General features: G+C 50.9%; 2 protein-coding genes across 14 annotated transcripts in view; both read right to left on the reverse strand.

The window, feature by feature from the left end:
* GTF2I (general transcription factor IIi) overlaps positions 1 to 3017 on the reverse strand; it is a 79653-nt gene extending 76636 nt beyond the window's left edge. For 7 of the 8 annotated variants that reach the window (XM_075032449.1, XM_075032447.1, XM_075032448.1 and 4 more), the window contains exon 1: positions 2885 to 3017. The gene's annotated coding sequence lies outside the window, so the exon portion shown is untranslated. Of the gene's footprint in view, positions 1 to 2172; positions 2192 to 2884 lie in introns of those variants that run through there. The other variant, XM_075032446.1, reaches the window with a different exon arrangement.
* Positions 3018 to 16235: 13218 nt separating this feature from the next.
* Positions 16236 to 21903, reverse strand: part of GTF2IRD1 (GTF2I repeat domain containing 1) — a 68758-nt gene continuing 63090 nt past the window's right edge. For 5 of the 6 annotated variants that reach the window (XM_075032458.1, XM_075032457.1, XM_075032454.1 and 2 more), the window contains 5 exons: positions 21057 to 21134; positions 18911 to 19103; positions 18372 to 18409; positions 17263 to 17399; positions 16236 to 16462 (listed from right to left, as the gene is read on the reverse strand). In XM_075032458.1, coding sequence (XP_074888559.1) covers positions 16388 to 16462; positions 17263 to 17399; positions 18372 to 18409; positions 18911 to 19103; positions 21057 to 21134 — 521 coding nt within the window. In that variant the 3' untranslated portion in view covers positions 16236 to 16387. The remainder of the gene's footprint in view (positions 16463 to 17262; positions 17400 to 18371; positions 18410 to 18910; positions 19104 to 21056; positions 21135 to 21903) is intronic. The other variant, XM_075032456.1, reaches the window with a different exon arrangement.

Consider the following 21903-nt stretch of genomic DNA (forward strand, 5'->3'; position numbering starts at 1 on the left):
ATTCCAGCAACTTTTATTCTAAAAGCACCTCTGATTTCTCTCATTCATAAGCCTGCATGTTTGCAAAGAGATATTTAAATTTGCTTTTCACTATTTCTAAAGATTCCAATCCAGACCAGCATATCATCATGAAATTTTAGATAAAATGAAAATGCAGTGTGTAACTAAATACATCACAAGGCAGCTATATAAAAGTGAACTTACTACCCAGTTTGGAGTAGTTAAGAAACCATTAGCATGAAACTCCATTTCTACATTAAAGCCGGACAGACTCAGGGAAAAATTCACTTAGTTTTTTTAGTTTTTAAGTACACAGTGTCCTACTGCAGCACCTAGGCATTTGTGAATTACAGTGAAACCATGTAAACAAAATGAAATATTAATCACGGCAGTCCTGACCATCTGACAATTTCTGTCTTTACCAGTATAATTATATTTACTTAGTCAACATGATAACCATGTTGAATAACAATTACTTTAGTTCTATGTGTCCATCAACACTTACACATAATATTTGAGAAGTGAATTAGTCTAAACTCTATTAATATTTATTTAATTATAACAGAATTGGTGCTGGCACTTTTTCCAGGGTGAGAAATTGTCATCGCTAGTGTGAGCTGGTCCTTTGGATATCTATGTCATACTGCAACAGCCACAGGAAACAAAAGGCTCAAAGTGATTTAAGGGCAAACAAAATACCTTTAATTCCTCTGGGGTTCCCACAAAGAGCAAAACCAACACTAAACACACATTTGTGTTCTAACACCTTGAAAAAAAAATAATCATCCTATCAGTATATAGCCAGTACCTAAAGTGCACACCTTTGCACAGTAGCTTCATGCAGTGAACTGCCCTGTGTCCGCACCAGTGCGCTGCTGCCCATCACAGCATGCATCAGGGCACTCTGGGAAGCCTGTGAAACTAATCACCCCGTCACTCTTCAGCAGTAATCGGTCCCCTCCATTTGGTCACTCAATTCCCTCTGCATCTCTCTCCCTTGCTCTATTGCTGTATTTAACCAAACAAACCAGAACACCAATTTCCATGGAATCAATTACACGTGTTCTTCCTTGAATTAAAGCATTTAGGTCAATCCTATGAGAAGTCTCTCTCCACCCAGGATCCAAGACCAGAAGTAGAAGTCAATTCCATAAGCAAGAGTTTGGGAATGTGTCAGTAACTTTTCGTCAGAAAATTACAAATCCACAGTCTTTCCAGAGGAACACGAGTTTCAATCAAACTTCTATGAAAAGGTTTCATATCCTGATGGATAAGACAAAGGGCTGTCAGTAGGCCCTTACCAGGCCGTACAGGGGACAAACTTTTATGCCATTTAATTTACCTAATGGATAGACAAGCCTTTTGTTTTTTGTTGTGGTGTTTGGTTTTTTTTTTGGGGGGGTGGGGGGGTGTTAAATAGGTTTCATAAGGTTTTGTTAATTTAATTGCAGAGTTAAAGTTAGACAAGCAGAAACAAATATTAGGTATACTTAAAAACATAGTCTAAAAGTTCCTCCTTGTTGTGAGATATTAACTGAAAGATTTGTACATGCTGACAACAACTCAGCTACATCATTAGCTTACAAGAGGATGGTTGCACTCATTAAACAGTCAGCACGCCGATGTTTCTCTCAAGCAACTTACACACCAAACCGTTGGCAAAAGAAGCCTTCAAATAAAGAGCTGGAAACACAAAAGGTGATACCCAAAACACTGTGACGATTAAAAAGATTGCCACGAATCCAAGAGAGGCCAGTAATGTTACACATCCACACAGGTGTACGATTTTACGTCGACCTCACTTAAACATCAGGTTGACAGACTTCTGTAACAATTCTTTCCTGCCGGGTAGGGAAGTCCTCTGCTGCCGGCCGTGCTGCTGTACATCACCCCACCTTTGCTGGTTGCCTGCCTCCAGCACCCCTCTGCAGAAGCGGGTCTCTCTGCCGAGCTCTCCTGCCCTAACGCTCTCCCCCAGGCAATCTGCTCCCCTTGACAGCTGACTAGAGCGCAGGGAGACACTGAAGCGCTAGACTGAATTCACAGTTAAGTCGCCTGGTAAATGGAAGAGGTGAAAAAAAAAAGGCGGGGGGGACTAAACGCCTCCAGATTTTAAGAAAAAAAAAAAAAAAGTCATTCTGCTTACTAGACGTAACTCCACGCACTCCTCACCTGAGCTGCCTGTGCACTTCCTCCCCGGCGCCCGGGCACTGGCCTACGCCGGTGTACGCTGTCCCAGGGCAGGGGCTCGGCCCTCACCCCGCGCCCACCACCCCGAACGCGCACCCTCCCCCTCGTCCCCGCCATGGCGGAAGGAGCCGCCGCCCCCCGGGCAGGGTCCCGCCACGGCCCTTGGGCGGGGGCGGCGGGTCCCCCCCGCAGCTCCTTCGCCTACCCCGCCCCGCCCCTTCCCGCCCGCGCCCAATCGCCGCCGCCCCGCGCAGGCCTCCGGCACGTGCGCGCCGCCCCGCCAGCCAATGGGAGGCGGCGGCACGGCGGCAGCGCCCCCTCCTCCCAGCGGCCGGGGTCCCGGGGGAGGGGGCGGTGAAGGGCGCGGAGCCCCGCCTCCCCCCCCCCCCCCACCGCGCGCGGGTCGCTGAGGAGGGGGCAGGCAGTCCCTCCCCCCGCCAGGACCGCGCGGACAGCGCGCGGACAGCCGCCTCGCCGGGCCCCCCCCCCCCGGCCCCTCCCGCAACCCGCCGAGCGGCGGCACGAGCCCCCACCCCCCCCCACCCCGGGGGATGCGGCGCCCGCCCCCCCTCCCCCGCGCTCCGGGCCGGGGCGGGGGGGGGGGACACGTCTGCCCTCAGGGACCCGCGGGGTAACAGTCCCGTCCCCCGCCCCGCCTCGTACCGGGGAGGCCCGATCCCGCCCTCCCACTCACCCGCCGCCGGGCGCGGGCAGCCCGGTCCCGCTATCTGGAGGCGAGGAGGCGCCGCCGGGCTGCGGGAGGAGGCCCGGGGGCGGGGGGTGAGGGGAGCGGCGGCGGACCCCCGCTGGCAGGGGCCGGTTTACCCCCCCCCGCGGCCTCTCGGCGGCTGGCGGGCCCAGCGGGCGCGGCGATGGGCCCGGCCGCCGCGCGGCCCCGCTTTTCCCCTCACGGTCTCGGGCTGAGCCCAGCGCCGCTCCGGGGGAGGGGAGGGCAGGGGAGGGGAGAAGGGGGGGGGGGGAGGTCTTTTTGTTCCCGGAGCCCCGGCCGCGCAGGCGCGCCCGTCGCGGGGGCCGCCGGGAGCTGTAGTCCGCCGACGGCGGCCGGGCCGGGCCGAGGGGAGGGCGGCGGACTACGGCTCCCGCCGTGCCCCGCGCGGGGAGGACGGGCGGACGGAGCCCTGCGCCCAGAGGGGGAGCGGGGCCGGCGCGGCGCTGGCCGCTCGGGCGGGTGCGGGCGAGGGGGTTCGGGCGGAAGATGGCCGAGCGCGGGGCGGGGGGGAGGCCGCCTCCCTCCGCCCCGCGCCCTCAGGCCGCCGCCCCCCCCCCGGGAGGGCTCCGCCGCCGGCGGGCCGTCCCCCGTCCTCCTTCCCCGCGGCCTGGCCCGGGGGAGCGAGGGGAGCCGCCGGCTGCCCCGCGGGGCCTCCCCGTGTCAGCTCGCCCCTTTCGTGACTGAGGGCCCGTGGCGCTGCTCGGGTGAGCGGCGGCGAGCCCCGAAAACGCCTCCCGCATGTCGGAGCCGGCGGCTCCGGTGCGCGGTGCTGCCCGGCCGGCCCTGGCAGAGGCCTCGGCTCGGCAGCCCCGCGGCGTTCCCTCCCTTCCCGCAAAAACCGGCCGGGTTTAACACCCCGGAGCCGCTCCCGGGTGCTGCAGAACCAACACTGGGGGCAACAGCCTCCCGCAAGCAGAAAGCCCGCTTTTGGTTTAATAAAGAACTTCATAGCAAAACAATTATTTCCCCTGTTGCTGCCGGTGAGGTTATTACTTTTACAAAGGTGCTCAGCGAAATTGATGCTGTCTATGAGACCTGTTCGCCTGGGCATAACCAGGCAAACCTTTCGGCCGGCATCGCTATTCTTTTCCTTTGAATCTAGGTTCCGTGTGGTAGATGTGGATAGGAAGTTTTCCATTCAAAGGCAAACATTGCATTTCAAAACTGGTTCCAAATCAAAAGAACTGCTGTTAAAACCAGCTAGTTTTTAAATCAAACTTTCATTTTTGTAAATACCGAGATTTTGTTTGTAGTGTGTATAGGGCTGTTACGATGCCTATAAAACTCTTAATGGTATTTTTGAAATGTTAACAGCGTGTTTAAGGTTGGTCAAGAGTAACCACCGAACACTACGAGCGCAAGTAAATCTAATTTGTAAAGGAAACGGAAGTGTGCTTAGTTGAAAGCATCCGGCTTCCTCCTAGATGCAATAAATAGCTATAAATCAAACAGGGGAATAAAGCTCAGAAGCTGCCTGCTGGGAAAGGACCCTGCAGGAGACGCTTTGGACGTCCCCCCACCATCGCTGTTGAGGGTATGGACTTTGTGCAAAAAACATCTGTCTGCAAACACTGACCAGCGTCCCCGGAGCAAACGGTCCGAGTGATTCAAGATGTTGTGGCTCTCAGTGGTTCCTTGCCAATGTTGAGCTGGACGTAACTGTTCTCATCATTTACATTGTGGGAAAGGAGACAGAAGCAAACATCCTGCAGTGGCCTAGCAAAAAAAAAACCCCAAAACCCCCCAAAAACCCAGCAACCCCTCCCCCTGCAAAATTCCCCAAAACACCCAACAGACAAAAAAAAGCCACCACCCACTTTCATCAGCAGCTTAACCTAAACCAGAAGATTTCACCCTGTGGCACTTGGGTGGTTCCTTTTTGCGGATCCTGTGGAGGGAAAGGCATAACCTTTGGTGAAGGACTTTAGCACGAGGGACACCAAATCTTTCTAAGCAGCCACAACTGTTTTCTAAATCAGTATGTCAGCTCTCTGCGGTTTAGATAGCATTTTTAGTGGTAGGCATCGCTCCACGGTAGCAGCATGCTGTCACCTTCCAGCTGTACCTTACTGCACACAGAGCCCATACTGGCCATTTCATACACATTTAGATGTTCCATGTACGCCCTGTTCAAAAGTTACTCAAGCAAATCCTCCCAGAAGACAGGAGGAGTTTTACCTGCCTAAGAAATGGAAGCTCATTGCCAGGACATCATTCAGGGGCTGCATCCGGACACTTGTCCTGCAGGTATGGACGGCTCCTGGTCGCAGAGAAGATGCCCTTTTGGCTACACAGCATCACGTCACGATTTATTTTGAGAGTTGTATGTGGCAGCTGCTTCCCGCTGGTAAGACCATTGTTGCTGTGGCTCATTTGCTACCATGTGGGTCCTCGGAAAAGTGGAAGTTCAGTATTTCTCTGGGAGAAGATTCTTCCTGCTCTTCTGTATCCCTCTCTACCACCTGATCCAGCCACATGAGCTATGGAGCTGAATAAAGTTTAGGAGTTAATGGAAGTCAGAGAGTTAACTTAAGTCATGCTTTATGTGGAATAATGTTTACCCATTGCGGTTACGAGATGACTAACTGAAAAATTAGTTCCTTAAGGCTTCTAAATCCATCGGAGACATTCACTGGGTGTTGTAAATCAATGCTCAGACTAGAAATAACTTGTATGTTTTTCGTAGCTAGAGTAATTAACAACTGTAACATATTACCATAGACCACGGGAATTTCTCCATCAGTGCAGAGCCTGGAAATTCAAGCAGCTTCCTTCTAGAAAAGGCATCCAGCTTAACACACAGTCTCCGTGGATTTTTACCAGCAGATTCCTGAACTGGCTGTTATAGTTAACATCTGACCAGTTAATCTTGATACTCTTTCTAAGTTTAAAATTCAAGGTCAGGTCTTCCAGCAGAAAATACTTTGATCTAAATTCCTTGGTTTAAAGTATTTTGTATCGCTTTGCTTTTCCCTCTACTAGTTAACCAGCTGGGCTTCAGCTACAGATTGAAAAAGATTTTCACACGACTACAAGGCAAGCAAAACATTTTTCTTAAACAAGGGAGCCAGACTGTGAAACCAAAAACGTTGGAAGAGAAGAGTTGAATTCAGTTATTTTTATCACCATTTTTTTTAAAAAGAGAAATTCTATTTCAAGCTCATAGCTGCCTTCTGAAAAGAAATTGAGACCAATACATACAGTTTATCTTTTTTACCTACTCATTAGTTTGGGGAATTATTCTGTTTCATCCCCAGAAACTTGTATTATTCTCTTTAGCACTCACAAGAGCGAGGCTGTCTTTATCAGAAGGCTTTGTTTCACTACATGCAAGAAGTTACAAATTTAACCTCAAGCTAAGTGTAGCATAGGGGATTTCAGTCAACTCGCCCTTGAAGTTTCTATGGGTAAATCTAAATATCCTTGACAACTTCCATCTAACATCTGAGAGTCTGAAAACCTTGATGTATGCCTGTTGAAACTATTGGAGTCCTCAAAAATTTGTGAAGGGGCGAGGGCAAGGAGAAACCAACCAGTCTTACACTGATCACCACAGACCTGCTTTTCCAGGCGGGAAAACTTTGAAACCCCTGCAAAAACTTCACGTGCGGAGGGTTCAGATCCAATCTCAGTTCTTCTGCCCGGTACTGCCTTATCTTTGTCCAGCATGGGATATGTGCCTCAGTTTACCAGCCTTTACTTGGTGTCTTGCCATCTCTTTCCCAAAGTGCCTTAGCTCCAGGATTCACATGTATAACCTTTGAACAGAGGGCAAGTGCAGAGGGAAAGAAAAGAGGAAGCCCTAACCTTTCAGAAAAAAACAGCGCAGAATTATATTGTATTTTGTGCAGAAGTCAGACTGCAGTGTCTGGAAGCTATGTGCAAATCTGTCAGACCCTCAGAGCACGGGGTTTGTAGTTCCTCACTGTGACAGTTTCTTTTATATGTAAATAGAATCCCTTTCCTTCTCCCAATTTATTTTTTTAATTGCAACTCCCAAACCACTATAGCTCCACTACAGCCCAGGAGCAGCAACGTGCTCTTTGTATCAGAGAACAGTAGTGATGACAGACCAGAACAAGACTATAGTGATCCACATTTTTCCGGCACACGGCTCCAGATAAGCTTATTTCATGCTCCTTTACCAATTTTTCTTTGCTCCAGTTGCCTAGATTCCTCTGCAGTTTTCTTTCGCTAAGCTTTTTCTCCGTTAGATAGTAAATAAGGACATCCTGTATTTTTCCTTTGAACATGGTGCACGTGATAAGGCTGGTGAACACATGGGCAGTACAAATATTTGGCTAGTAAAAGCACAGGCACCATTTTCTCCCATCATTTACTCCTCTGCCCTCAGTTAAGGATGTCCTGGGAAGTTTAGCAAGGGAGAAGGTACTAGAATGTCTTGGCTCTCCCCTCCACGTCCTCCCAGAGTGATGATCTTAAATCAAGTTCCTTCTATTACCATCATTTTTAATGACAATATAACGTCTATAGAGCAGGCAGAATTCTGTACTGTAACTCTTCAAAAGAAGAAGGAAGCATTTAAAAATAATTCACCTTTTGTGACAGAGGGTTACAGTGACAGTAAATATGCATTTTTCCAAAGATCAGGAATAAAAAAAAAAAACTCAACTTGACACGCTATCTGAAATTGCAGATGCTAGCAATAGCTCATGGGGACCCCTATACGCATCTACTTATAGCACAGAAGAGGTTGCCACTTTGAAAATACCCGGCAAATCTGTGCAGTAAGATGCTTCGATGAGCACAGTAGTTAATGGGGACATTAAAAGTATCTGCGGCTGCTGAGTAATTATTCACATCTCAAAATGGTCGCTGCACTTGCAGGCTCGTACAGACATTGCTGCATCAGCTTGTGCTTCCCAAATTTTCCTCCCAGCCATACCAGCCAGGGACCGAGTGTTTCTAAAATGAAAGCCGAGACGGTTGTGCACAAGATGGCAGAGTGGGAGATGTGCCAGCATCCCGCCACGCGCTCCTGGGCCGGCTCCAGCCCAGCGCCAGGCTTGGGCCGGCACTGCAAAGAGTCCCGGGCAGCAGAAAGGACAAAGTGAACAAACACGAAACGCAATCGTTCACATCTACTGCAGGCGCACTGCAAATTAATTCAGCTGTATAACAAAGATCTTCAAGTGATGCAGAAGCCAGCAGTGCTCGTGCCGCGTATGTTCAGCCAATCCCTCAAATAAACTTAAATTATTTTTTTGCTATTGGGAAGCAATTAGATTGGGAGTTTGCCAGTGATGCTTTATCATCCAAGAGAGGGGTTTCGTTTTTTTTTTTTTGGTTTGGGTTGTGTTTTTCTTACCCCTTCATGCTCCTCACTAAGAAATCCTTGCCAGTGTAATTATGGAGCCTAGATAAAGCCGTTGACAAACAGACCAGCAGTTTGGGCGCCTATGTTTTTGATATGAATACCCACACTACCGAAGGCTGAAAAGGGATTCTTGTACTTGTTTGCAATAAAAGACGACAGACATTTCTACTTGACCCATGTTTCTAAAAGAAAGGAGTTCAGGAGCGTTTTTGCTTTACATTATAGAACAATTTCATTGGCAGCTAAACTGTAAAAAATGTGTTTATACAAAAGTAAAAAAATTTCAACAAACCCAATAAACATTTTAGGGGATTGCCTGTGTTCAGGTTATGGTTCCAGTCTGATCTTCCTTGACACTGTCCATCCCTTCCCCTTATGTACTCCTGCCTGGGACCATGGCAGGGAGGAGGTGGCAGCAGGCTGGCTGTGATGGGGATCACCTTCTAGGGTTAGGAGCTCTTCAGCAGGTCTGTTCCAAACCTGACAGGCACCTGGATCTACTCACCTCACCCGGGCACAGCAACAACTTCTCCCAAGGGGCCAAAAGCCACCTGAAAGTGATGGTGAAGGAGTTCAAAACTGAGCAGCAAGGAGCAGCCCGGTGTTCCTAGCAGGGAGCCCGGGACATGGGAGCACTCTGCCCTGATCATCTCGGTGGCGAGAAGTCAAAGCCAGATGCAGTTTTCCTCAGCTGCAAAGCTGGGTATTTTTTGTGCAAACTAACTATTCAGCATTCCTCACCGAGGGAGAGTGTGTTTGTCCGCATCCATCACTGTCCTTCCCGGAGAGGTGCCTGGCAGCGCCGGTATGAGCAGCACGTCAGCACTCCATGGAGGAGCTTTCTCGCACATCAATGCCATCCTCTGCAGAGGCTTCCCGAGGCAAACACAGGGCCATCTTATTTATTTTTGGCTGAACACAGTCAGCTGTCACTATCACTTATATGCCTGCAGATCTATTAGTGCTTCTAAACGCATTCAGCCTATTGCGTCCTTATCTCCAATTATTCTGCGCTCAGGTCTATCGACATTTGGGTGTGAAGAAGAGGGTCTTTTTTTGTCCTGGTTGCAACAGAAGACAGATTTACTCATGCAGACATCAGCAACATAACCAGCAGCTTAAAATGAGCCATTCATACCAGTAGAGCAACTGCGAGGAAGCTTGCTGCCGTAGACAAGTCAGATGCACCTCTTTCCTGAGGATTTTATAATCCTTTATAAGACCCTGAGCCTGCAGTCAGCTCTCCGTAGACTGACACCAGCACTGCCAGGGTCTATCCTAAAGCTGGAGGTTTCCAAGCTGGCAAGCCAATGTGGTATCTTTATAACAGAGAAGAAATCCTGCGCCACCACATAGCAAAGCAGTGATGGTGCTACATGCGGCAGTGGTGGTTGTTTTCTTTAGTTCACCTCATCTGTTTGGAAATCAGTTGTGTTGATTTAGTCAGAGAAATGGGGAAAGTGATTCAGAGAAAGCTCTGAAGTGGGATGGGAGGAGAGATCATCGTCACAGGCCACTCAACGGCAGCTGCTTCTCGGGGCTTTCCCAGGATGGTCCATGCCCTGGGCGCAGCAGCACCTCGCTGGTGGGTGATGCTGGATTGCACCTGGGCACATCCCCATGCAGGTGCCAGAAGCAATTCTTTGGTGTTCACACAACATAAGACCCAAGAGGACAAGCCCAGTGGGTCCAAACCAGCTCAGACATCTCAGCTTGGGTTCAGCAGGACCAACGCCAAAGCAGAGCTGGGGCACAACCAAAGGAGTCCTCATTGCTTTCACCAGCTGGCACAGGTCACCTGTGACCCTCCCAGCTCTTCCAAACCCCAGGAAGAGAACTGCAGGGCAGGTCTGCACAAACCTTTAGAGCTGTGTGTCCAGAGGACCAAGAAGAAGAGCAGGAAGTCTCCATGAAACATGCCTGCCTACCCCAAGCACTTCCCCAGAGCGAGCCCTGGGTTACACAGACAGGGCCTGTTACACAGCTCAGGCTGCGGGGCTGGGTCACGGCGCAGGTGGACACTGCTGTGGTTGTGCAGAGGTGGCCCAAGAAAGGAACAGGACAAGCACAGGCAACGCTTTCCCCAAGTACTCACCCAGATCCCAGGTATTTTTTGGGAGGTTCCCACACCCGATGTGGTTTGCCAGCTTGGTAGCCCTCAACAGATTTTGCTTCCAAGTTACTTCTCCAGCCTCCCCTTGAGCCCACACAAACTTTCCATGGCATCCTTTGGCACAAAGTTGCACAGATGCCTCCCTGATTCTTGATGAACCATTCCCAGCACCCTTCTTCTCCTCCCTTTTCCCTTAAAAAGCTGCTGCCCAGGCCCTTCTCAGAGAGTTATTAATGTGCAGGTTAATGAGCGGCCTCGTTACCCTCCTGTGACCACACAGCTGCTACCAGGGGAGACCTCCAGCAGTCTTCTCTGCCACCATTTGCCATTAGCAGAACAGGGCAAAGCAGAGCTCCCTCCTCCCCGAGCCTGCCGATGTGCACACAGCCCTGCGTCTCCGAATCCCGCAGGCAGTGATGAAATCCCAGCCCCTGCCATGAAGATTGTGAAGCCATTTTAGTAAGACAAATGGTCTTCCTGGGGATTCGGCCTGTCCCTTCCAGAAGTGCCCATTTCATAATCTTATTGGGGAAAAAAATTAATAAATAACTTTAATCATGGCTCACAGAGATTCATTCCACTTAAACATCACCCCTCAAAAAACCCCACTCATGAAAAGATGTTAATCTCTGCATGAGAGCACGCCAGTTCAGTTCAGCTACATCAATCTGCCTTTATACCCCATGGACCTGTTAATCTGAGTCTGAGACAGCTGTTTAATACATTCATTTAACAAAAGACTTAGATACTCTGCTGGCAGTGTTTTCGTGAATTACAGCACCACAGCTCCATCCCCCCGATTGACCCCGGAGCCTCCAGCGTCACTGCTGCCCACCAGCTCTCCCGTCCAGCAGCACCAGCACATCAGTGGGGGGTCTTTCTCTGGATTAGGTAATCCTAATCAATAGGACTACCCATTTAACCTGAACAGTGTTTGAGCCATTAACCAGAGAAAACAATCCAAGAGGTGGCAAAGCACAAGTTATATGTTATATATAAGTTATGTGGGGGATGGAAAGCACCAAACACCGTGTGTGGTTTGAGCACGGCGTGGTTTTCCGGCAGTGCTGGGGGAAGGAAAGCTGTGGCCGAAGGTCACACAACTTGCAGACACATGAACTAAATAAAAGCCACTGCTCTGTCGAGTAGCTGCCACTCCTGGAAAGACTCAGGGTGTCCACTCTGCCGGAGAAAGAGCCTGCACAGAAACCTGTGCCTGCTTCTCACTGGGACCACAGAAAATTTTGGTATGGAAAAGCATCTGCTGGGCTGTCCTCCCCCTTGCACCCTCCTGCACAGGGGCACACAGTGGGCCTTAAACCCTGCTATAGCTGGGTGGGCACATGGGGAAAGTGCTGAGTGTACAAGTGTACTCTTCGCTGGGTGGAAAACTGGCTGGATGGCCGAGCCCAGAGGGTTGTGGTGAATGGGGTGAAACCCAGTTGGCGGCGGGTCACAAGTGGTGTTCCTCAGGGCTTGGTGTTGGGCCCTGTTCTGTTTAATATCTTTATCAATGATTTGGATGAGGGGATCGAGTGCACCCTCAGCAAGTTGCAGATGACACCAAGTTGGGAGGCAGGGTTGATCTGCTGGAGGGTAGGGAGGGTCTACAGAGGGATCTGGACAGGCTGGATCAATGGGCCGAGGCCAATTGTATGAGGTTCAACAAGGCCAAGTGCCGGGTCCTGCACTTGGGTCACAACAACCCCAAGCAATGCTACAGGCTTGGGGAAGAGTGGCTCAAAAGCTAGCCAGCAGAAAAGGACCTGGGGGTGCTGGTTGACAGCGGCTGAATATGAGCCAGCAGTGTGCCCGGGTGGGCAAGAAGGCCAACGGCATCCTGGCCTGGATCAGAAATAGTGTGGCCAGCAGGAGCAGGGAGGTGACTGTTCCCCTGTACTCGGCACTGGTGAGGCCGCACCTCGAGTCCTGTGTTCAGTTTTGGGCCCCTCACTACAGGAAAGACACTGAGGTGCTGGAGTGTGTCCAGAGAAGGGCAACCAAGCTGGTGAGGGGCCTGGAGCACAAGTCTTATGAGGAGCGGCTGAGGGAACTGGGGCTGTTTAGCCTGGAGAAAAGGAGGCTGAGGGGAGACCTTATCACTCTCTACATCTACCTCAAAGGAGGTTGTACCGAGGTGGGTGCTGGTCTCGTCTATCAAGTAACAAGTGATAGGATGAAAGGAAATGGCCTCAGGTTGCAGCAAGGGAGATTTAGGTTGGATATTAGGAAAAATTTCTTTACTGAGAGGGTTGTCAGACATTGGAATAGGCTGCCCAGGGAAGTGGTTGAGTCACCATCCCTGGAGGTGTTCAAAAAGCGAGTAGACGGGGTACTTCAGGACATGGTTTAGTGGGAATGGTTGACGGTTGGACTCCGTGATCTTGAAGGTCTTTTCCAACCTAAATGATTCTATGATTCTGAGTCCCGGCCAGAGCTGCCTGGGGGGTTCCTGGGGCAGTCAAGCCTTGGCACCACCGGGACAGAGCCTCCCACGCCACCTCAGCCTCCATTTCATTAGCTTTAGCCTTTGATAAGCAACACGCTTTAAGCTGTATAGGCTACAAAGGACTACACGTAAGGTACATGCTAGCCATACTGCTTCGCACGCTGCTGGAAGGGGCTAGTTACTGCGGGGCGGGGTGCGTGTGTGGGTGTAACGACTGCTGGAAAATAGCCTGAAACTTGATTGTATCTCAAATCAAGTCTTATTTTGCCATCAGCTGAACTCTTCAAAAGTAAAAATAAAATAAAAAAAAACCCAAAGAAGGAAGCGAGACCTTGCGCTTGGCTGCATTATTAGTTTCCTGGCCTTGCTGTGGCATCAGGGGAGGGAGGTTTCTGCAGGCACCCAGCCGGCTGTGCCGGCCCATCGAGCTGCAGCCCACAACCCCTGATTGCTCCAAAAGGGTTTGCAAAGTGTTTCCTCGCAAATGCATTCGGGCTTCTGAATAAAAGCACAGATGCTGTTTATGCTGTTCTCTAGCATCTCGGTGCACTATGTTTTTTAAAAATGATTTGAATCAAAGCTCTCATTCTTTAATTAAACTTCATTTAGCTGCCATCTGCCTGGGATCAAAATGGCTTCATGTTTTGCAACTCTTAATGAGGATTGTTATTGGATTTGTAAACACATAAACAAAAAAAAAACAACCCACCAAAGTCTTTGAAAAGTAATAAATGAGAAACGTGGCTCAAGTGTTAAGATCTGCATCTTCACTTGTCTAATTGTAATGGAGCATATCCCATTCAGCAGATAATCACGTTATACACAAAAACTGGGTATAAAAATACCCTGCAACTGTGGGATCAAGATTAGGGAAGCTGTGAGAATTACAGCTGAGGGAAAACAGTAATAAAGCAATATCTGTCATTTTTCTGAAGTGGGAAAGGTCAGTGCTCCTGGGTCACAAGCAAACCCATGCACTGAAGGCAGGAGCTTCCCACCCCAGCCACGGGAAATGAAAAGTGGATGCTGTGGCCCTGAAACTCCCCGAAATTACAGCGGGAATTACTGCTATTCACTCCCAAAAATATATCTGTTACCAGAACCCAGCAGCCTCAAAACCCAACCTGTGGATGCTGGAGGTGGCAGGCAGTCGCAGAGCTACCCAACTGAGCAGATGGGGCAGGGCAGGAGCTGCCCTCCAGTGAACGGGGTTGGAGGCACACAGAGCTCCAGTTAATGGATCAAGAAGGGGGAAAACCTGAGCCTGGAGCTTGGGCTCAGCCCATGCCGTAGCGGCACAGCCAGCCTTCCCCTGCCCCATCTTGCTAACCAGGCTCTGAGCCGGGGATGCTGGCAGGGCGAAAGGGAAGAGGCAGAGCAGGGAAACAGCCCTACGCTGCCTCCTTGCTCGGCTTCCACACACATCCCCTTCCCATTTACGGCCTTTACGCTTGCGTTCGGCTTTCTGAACTAAATCATTAGTCCCCAGCATAGCTCCCATGCCCTAATTTAACTCCACTGCCTGCACTCACCCCTGCCTTTCAGCAGCAGTAATTAGGGCCCGTGCAGGGCACAGTGCTCCAGCCCCATGCCCTGCGAGCAGCCTCCCCCCACCGCCGATCCATTTGTGGGACGCCGGGACCGGCAGCAGACCCGGGGCAGCCTCAAACATCTCCACTCATTACCAAACTGCGCCGCTGCCTTCGGTGCTATGGCATCAGACCTTTAATTTTTTAATGGCAAAAAAAAAAAGAAAAGTCAAAATATAATCAGTGTGCCCTCTTAGCAGACACCTACTCGGTGGGGTTTGATCTGTGAATAAGGCCCTTTCAGACATTTGGGAAGAGAAAATCGTATTTTTACCTCTGAATCATGTTTCTTTGTTTCCTAATTGGAGATGCCACAGGTTTGAGCATCAGGCAGAAACATGAAAGACTTCAGATTTTGATGCCAACCGCTCAGATGTCAAACTGTATTTCTAATTGGGGTCACTGATACAGATCTTTGCCCTTCTTTCTGCTGCTGCCTTTGTGCTGTCCTCTACATTTGTTTGGGCTTTTATTATCTCATGTGATCATTTGCATCTAACTCCACAGCAAATTCAAGTCCAGAGCCAGGAAATAAAACTGCAGCTGCCTTGAAACACTTCTACCCACCATCAAAACCCTCCCGTGGCCTGAAAAGACAGGGACTTGAGCAGACCAAAACCACGTAAAACAAAGCAGTGCATTGCACTCAGAAAACCTGTCACGAGTGACTGATCCTGTGTCCGCTACCGTCCACCCTCCAGCAGACCACAGCTGCCACTTTCGGGGCAGGTTTGCTCCATGAAAAGGCTGGGACCCGTCCTGCAGCCTGGAGGGACGCCCAGCAATGGTCACCCCACAGTGACGCCGCGTGTTGCTGCTTGGGACCACACCAAAGCTATAAGCCCCGGGGCAACTCGCTTCACTGGTGGTTCCTGCTGGGCTGCATTTACCTACACACAAGCTGGGATGTTTCTTCTGACGCCACCCTCACGCCAGCATTAGCTCCTGCTGTGTCTCGCCCGTGCACAGCTCTCAGCAGACACAAAACACAAGTTAAATATGTGCAGTGGTTAGCAATAGTGGTTGGCGCCATTAGCTTCTGCTGCCAAACTCCCGGAGTGGAATGGAAGTAAAATTGCAGGAATTTCAAATAATAGCCCTCAATTTACCAGATTGCTTCTTATATGGAGCGAAGCGGCTCAGGGCACGCGGAGATGCCCAGGAGCATCCCTGGATGCTCTCAGCAATGCCACTCGCAGCTCTTGGTCCTGTTTTATCGAACCTGGAGCATCAGCGGGATCAGCCTGTACTTACTGCGGGAGCTTCCCCCCCTTAAGGCATCGAAGCCTCTTAGAAAATCATAAATAGTGACAAACTTTGCCAAATAAAAATCTTTTCCTGGTTCAGAAGCTGGTTAAACACATACAACCGAAACTGCTTCTGTGCCTTTCCATGTCTGGGGCGGCAGGAGGCCGGACACGAGAGGGCTTGAGGGGGGGATCTTGCTCCTTGGGGAGCCTGAAACCTTCCCACTTAATCCAAACCCGCTTCCGCTCCAGAGCCAACAGGACTCGTGGGTGCAGGTCTCTGATGCTCTTAAGGGCTGGTTCCCTCGTCTGTCGCCGCTGCCGTTTGGTACTGCTCCTCCTGCAGCTCTGTACGCAAATTTTCACACCTTTGATCTAAATTAAATGAAGCATTAAAACGTGTCAAACCTCTTGGTTTCAAGCACTGGTGACACTAAGGATTTTACTGAGCAGCCAAAGCACGACAAGGTCTGTCCGGAGGTGCCCTCCTGCACTTACTCTTACCTGTAAATGCTGTTTATCAATAATATACGTAATAAAATAAGTACTTTTAAGAGCAAGGCAACACTTTTTATTTTTATTTAAAAAGGCCTTGATGGCAGGAATATAGTGTAAAAATCATTGGAAAAACTAAAAGGCATTGATACATATTGGAATATACACTTTTTACATAAATTACATTTATTTATTTATTTATTCTTTCATTTGAGGTTCTTATTCGGTATTGAGGTCTAATAGTTAATAGGTCCTGGGATCTGGACGTTTAGACCACCATAGTCTAACATGTACATGTTCATGGGCCATTGCTGAAAGAGAGGGAGAGAAAAAGAAGGCAAAAGTCTCTGTTAGGACACAACACAAAACCATGCACACATCAAATCTCTGACATGTTCTGACATGGGCTGTTGCTCACACTTTCCAAATAAGAGAAAAGAACCAACCCCAAACCAAAACACCACTGGCAAACCTGACAAAAAAAACCATTCTAAGTTTATATTTCTCTTGTGCCTTTTTTTTTTAATTATTTTTTAAAAGCATTTGGTATTACCCACAACCGAAGCAAAGCCCTGAGGGAGAGCAGTTGGATGCATCTCCCTGATTTCGTTTCCTATTTTCGCAGTTTCACTGCACGCCGGAGCTCTGCATTGCTCCCAGGACTGAGCCGGAGCAGCGCACCCGGTGCAGCTCAGACCACGGGGGAACCGCCAGGTCCTGCCGAGAGGTGCCACGGGGCCGAGGCACTGCCACCAGCGCCTGTGTTTTAGCTCGGTGGGGTTGGGGGATTTGCTTGAGCCTGTCTCATGTGCGGCTCCTGCTAATGCTGAGCATCCCCCTGAAGCACTCGGCAGGATTGATGCAGGAGAGCCCCGATGGGCGGCGGGTGCTTTGCTCCGCTGACCCCCCCCACCCCCGAAACCTGGCAGGAAAAGGCAGCCCCAAAGCTGCGTCCTCTCCTTTGCCAAACCTGCTTGTGCCATTTTATGTCACACTTTATAGTGTTTGTGAGGCGGAGGGAGATGGTGACGGTTCGAGGAGAGCAGAGAGCAGCATCCTGAAGCAGAAAGATAGGTAGGCAGTAACCCCCCTAATATTTGGAAGGCTTTACCACAAGTGAGATCTGATTTGTTGATGATGTAGACTCCATATTGGAAGAGGAGGAAGAGGAAGATGAGGAAGAGGAAGATACCGAGTTCCCTTCGGAGATCCTCTTCCGCTTCCGTTTGGGAACGCTGCTGTCTTTCTCTGCAGGGAAAGAGGGAAGGCATGAGGTGTCCGAGCCTTGCGAGTGGTCCCTAAATGCGGGGATCCATCCCGCCGCTCCGACCTCGCCTCCTGCTGAGCATCCCCCCACGGTGATCTGCTGTGCCGCCACTGGTGACATGGGCTTGGCCTCAACAACCTGGCATGGAGCTGCCAGCTTTCCTCAGGCACCGGCAAAGAAAATCCCCCAAATTAGTGAATCCCAAACTCCAGCATTTACAGAGCTTGATATCCCACAGACTTCTGTCCATGCTGGATGCTTTGGGGCTGTGAAGGTGCCAGCTGTGATGACAATATGCCCACATATGTGTATATTTATATATATATCTATATCTGCATATATGATATACCCATATATATCTGCATATATAAAGTTTCTCTTGCACCTCTTTTTACATCAGGTTGCGGGCATGCTCTTCCTTGCCAGATCTCCCTTTTCTACCCAGCCATCTATTTTCATAAAACTAATAGGATCCTAATTATCTCTGGGGCTGCTAATTCTGACACATTCGATTAAAACTGGCTGAGATTTATTGGGGAGGATGGGACAGAGAGAGAACTGCATTTGCAGTGATCACAGAAACCTTGTTTCCTTAGATGCTCAGCTGCTAAACGATGGCTCAAATTAAGGGCTTTAACCAGTGAATAAATTTCTCATGGTGAGTAAATTGCTAATGGGAAAGGGATAATCAAATCCTCCAGAATATGCTGAAAGTTTGAGGCCAACAGCCCAGTCTCTCCCCAGCTCACAGAAGTGCAGTCATCTAAGAGGATGGTTTGCTCCTGAACAGATGCTGAGCCTGACTACTTTTTCTGGGTAGGATCTTCTCCTCAGCCTCCCCTGGGGATGCGGAAGGTTCACACACCTCCCCACAACCCCCATCCATTTTGCCTGTATATTCCCTCTGCCACAGGGCAGGGAAAGCCATGGTTATTTCTTAGCTTTCTGCTTACCTGTTTGTTTGGCCTCAGTGCAGATTTCAGCAAATGGCCTGTGTAAGAGACAAGGGGGTGAGAGCAGGCGGACGTTGTGGTTTCTCCCCTGCGCACCTGCCCGTGCTGGGACGCAGCCCACACCCCGACCCCAACCCTGAGCTTGCTCCTCCGACACTGCCCCTGCGCGGGGATGGGACATGGAGCCTCCCCACCACTCCCTGGAGGAAAGCAACCCGAAATAACTCAGCTGGGGCTCTGAGCTGTCCCGTTATCTGCCCCTGCGCCATGGTCCTTCCCAGCATCATCATCTCAAACTGTGCAAAAAAGAGGGGATGAACCATCCCGGCTAATGCTTCGCTGTGCCCACCCGTGGCCGAGCGTATCCCTGCGGTGCAGGACAGCGCATGCTGGGGATGGAGCCGGTCCTCCACGGGTACGTGGTGGTGTGGCCCCACTCTGGTAGCCCCGTGGTGACTTACCCCACTCGCGACTGAAGAAGCAAGGGCAATGCTTAACAAATAGAAACATTCCCCAGTCGCAGAGCTGAGGGAACTTACTGGAGCTGGTTTATAATCACCATCCGGATGCTCTCCCGTGCCTTCAGGATCTTCTCCAGCCGATGGATGTCGTAGGTATTGGGGTTTCTGAAAGGGATATCGTCCGGCAACCCAGTAACCTCCACAGCGTCAGGACTGTCCCTGATGAGTTTATAGGGCACCATGACGGGCCGGTTCAAGCCCAGAGCCTCTCCTGTAATGGCAGAGCAGAGGTCAATGCACCTGCTTTACCCCACAGGGCTCCGGATCCAACCAGCTGAAGGACCAAGAGCCCTCGGAGGACTTTGAGAAGCCACAGCTGCCATGATGCCCAACCTATGCTGCAGCCACATCCCAATCAGCCATTTCATATCTGCCTGCCCAGTTTATTGCCTACTTAGTCTCCACTTAGCATGCTGCCAGGAGGCTCAGGTGAGGGCTGTTTTACAGCGCCAGCACTTGCACACCCACCTCTCCTCCGTGCAGAGCACACCCATCACCATGCTTGCACCAGCCCACAGCTGGGCCAGCAGCAGCAGCATGGGAGACAGCCCAAGAGAGAGGGTAAATGGGAGAGATCTGCCCATTTCCTCTTGCCTCTGGCTGTCAGCAGGTTTGGGCGTCACTGGGGTGGAGATCACATCCATCGCTCATCGTCACATCACATTACATCATATCATATCACTCCTGCACATTTTTTGAACCACCACAATATCCTATAGTAGTGAAATACCACAGTTTAGTTCCTTGCTGCCTTAAAAGTACTTCCTTCTGTGCGATTTAAATCTGCTGCCCACCTCTCTGGGTACCTCTTTATTTTCTGCACGGTGAGGAGCAGCGAACACCCCTCCCTCCTGTGCTGGTCCTGATCGTAAAAGCCTGCTCTCGCCTCACATGTCTGCAGCCCTCAAACCTGGAGGTGTGAGATGCCCCTCAGCCATGTTTCTGGCTTTCCGTGCAGGGAGTTCGTCCCTGGAGCCTACCTGGCATCTTGTGCTCCATAAACGGTGCCAGGACCATGGGAATGCAGGGATCTGCTGTGGGCTCAGCCCCCACGCGGGGTGAGTGCTGCTGAGCTGGGGTGGATGGGGATGCTCAGAGCATGGGCACCAGCCTCCCCAGGGAGCTGCACCCATACACTGGCACCTCCAGTGCGGCAAATTCGCCCCCAAAGCAGCACACAGCCCATGCTGCAAGCAGCACCCCAAAATAAACAGGGTTTGCAGGAAGGGCGAGCAGCCTTGACAGTGGGAAACTCGAGAAAGGAGGGGAATGACATTCCCCACCGCTTTGCTATTATTTTGGTATTTTCCTTCTTCAGGCAATTATTTTGAGGAACGAGGCAAGACACCACACTGAAGTGGTGGGGTGCCACCAAGCTGCTGTGGCCCAGGTGCACAGCGCTGGGGAGTCACAGGTTGAGAAATAACAGCTCAGCACTTACACAAGCTGTGCCACAACGCCGGCGAGAGGACAGCCACAAGCAGTGGCAGCCCATACCTGTGGGGCTGGGACGGTGACACCGCTTGGGGCCGTGCATCCTGCGGCTGGCTCCTACACTCCCCCTGCCCTGCTGCTATTCCTACTGCACCTTTTCCCAACGACGGGTGAGAGGAGGGGTTTGCGAGGCAGCACAAGAAGCCTGCAAACAGCATTTTCAAATCTTCTTCAATCTCCTGACCTCCTTGTTCACTGCGGCTCCAGCAAGCTTCTCCCCAGCCGTGCCCCACGTCGGGCTGCGGCCGCAGCCTTGCTCCCTGCCTGGCAGGCAGAGCAGGCAGGGGCTGCCTGCCAGCAGGCTGGGGCAGGGCAGGCACGCTCAGCACACACACCGTGGCTCACGCCGGCTCAGGACATGTTAAAAACGCATCAAAGGCTGACACCAGACTGAACAAATCCTGCTCTTTGGCTGCGTTTTTCCATCCTCCCTCCCCTTGCCAAGGATGAGCTGTCAACAAGAAGGTCACGGTCCCACCTGCCGGGAGCGAGACACGGGAACGTCCCTGGGGACAGGCTGTAACGTGAAGCAGTGGGACGAAACCTGTGCTGCAGCAGGCTGCCGCGCACTTGGCCTATAAATAGAGGCCTTCAGTCGAATTAATTTCAACTATGGCTGCTGTCAGCAAAAACAAACTCGCTTGGCGATGCGTGCAGACGGGAGACTCACCGTATTTTTCATTGAAAAGCTCTTTCACTTGCTCTCGGAGAATCACCTTCTCCCCGAGCCTGTTGGCATCGTCCTCATCTGCAAAGCAAAAAAGGACAGGGAATAACATACCCCATTTCTTTCTGAGTCCCTGGAAAAGCCACCCCACTGTCACAACGCACAACCGTGTCTCTGTCCCTCTGCCCCAGCGCTGCGTGGGGACACCTCAGAGGCAGCTGCTCCGCGTTTGCACCTCGCGTCGCCTTTTAGAGCCGTGCAAAGTAGCTATAAAATGCTGCCAAATCTGCATTTGCCACGCACTGCCACGGCTGAGAGCATTTTACATCCACTTTGCGGTGCTGTAAATGACTGCAAAATATGCAAAGCAATGGAGACTCAGGCCCTCAGTGCCATGAATGCTCCCACAAGTGATATCAAGGAATGAGATAGCACTTTTATAGCTGGGCTCCTAAGTACAGTATTGTTTTATAATATGCCATATAATCAGCTTGGCTTTACTAGCTTTTTTAATTATCCTCATCATGCCGAACAGTTTCTCCTCCGTTCTCTCATTTCAGACGACGTGTCTATGTCAGTAGATTTTTCCCCCAGCTATTCAGCATCCTCAGGGGGCTCCAGGAAAAACAACTGGGGCGAGTACCAGCCCCCTTTGATGCTTTTTCACCCTGCCGGTATAAAGCACCAACTGAATGAACCTTATCGGCCTCTCGCAGGGGCCACCCCTCCAGCCCTGAGCCAGCCGGGGTGCGCAGTGCGGGGCTGCCTCGGTGAGAGGAGGCATCACCACCATGAGCCTCACCACACCCAAGGCAGGTATTTTCACCCAGGCTGGCACGCCACGGCATGG

Source organism: Buteo buteo, chromosome 7 (assembly GCF_964188355.1).
Source record: "Buteo buteo chromosome 7, bButBut1.hap1.1, whole genome shotgun sequence".
Classification (NCBI taxonomy): domain Eukaryota; kingdom Metazoa; phylum Chordata; class Aves; order Accipitriformes; family Accipitridae; genus Buteo; species Buteo buteo.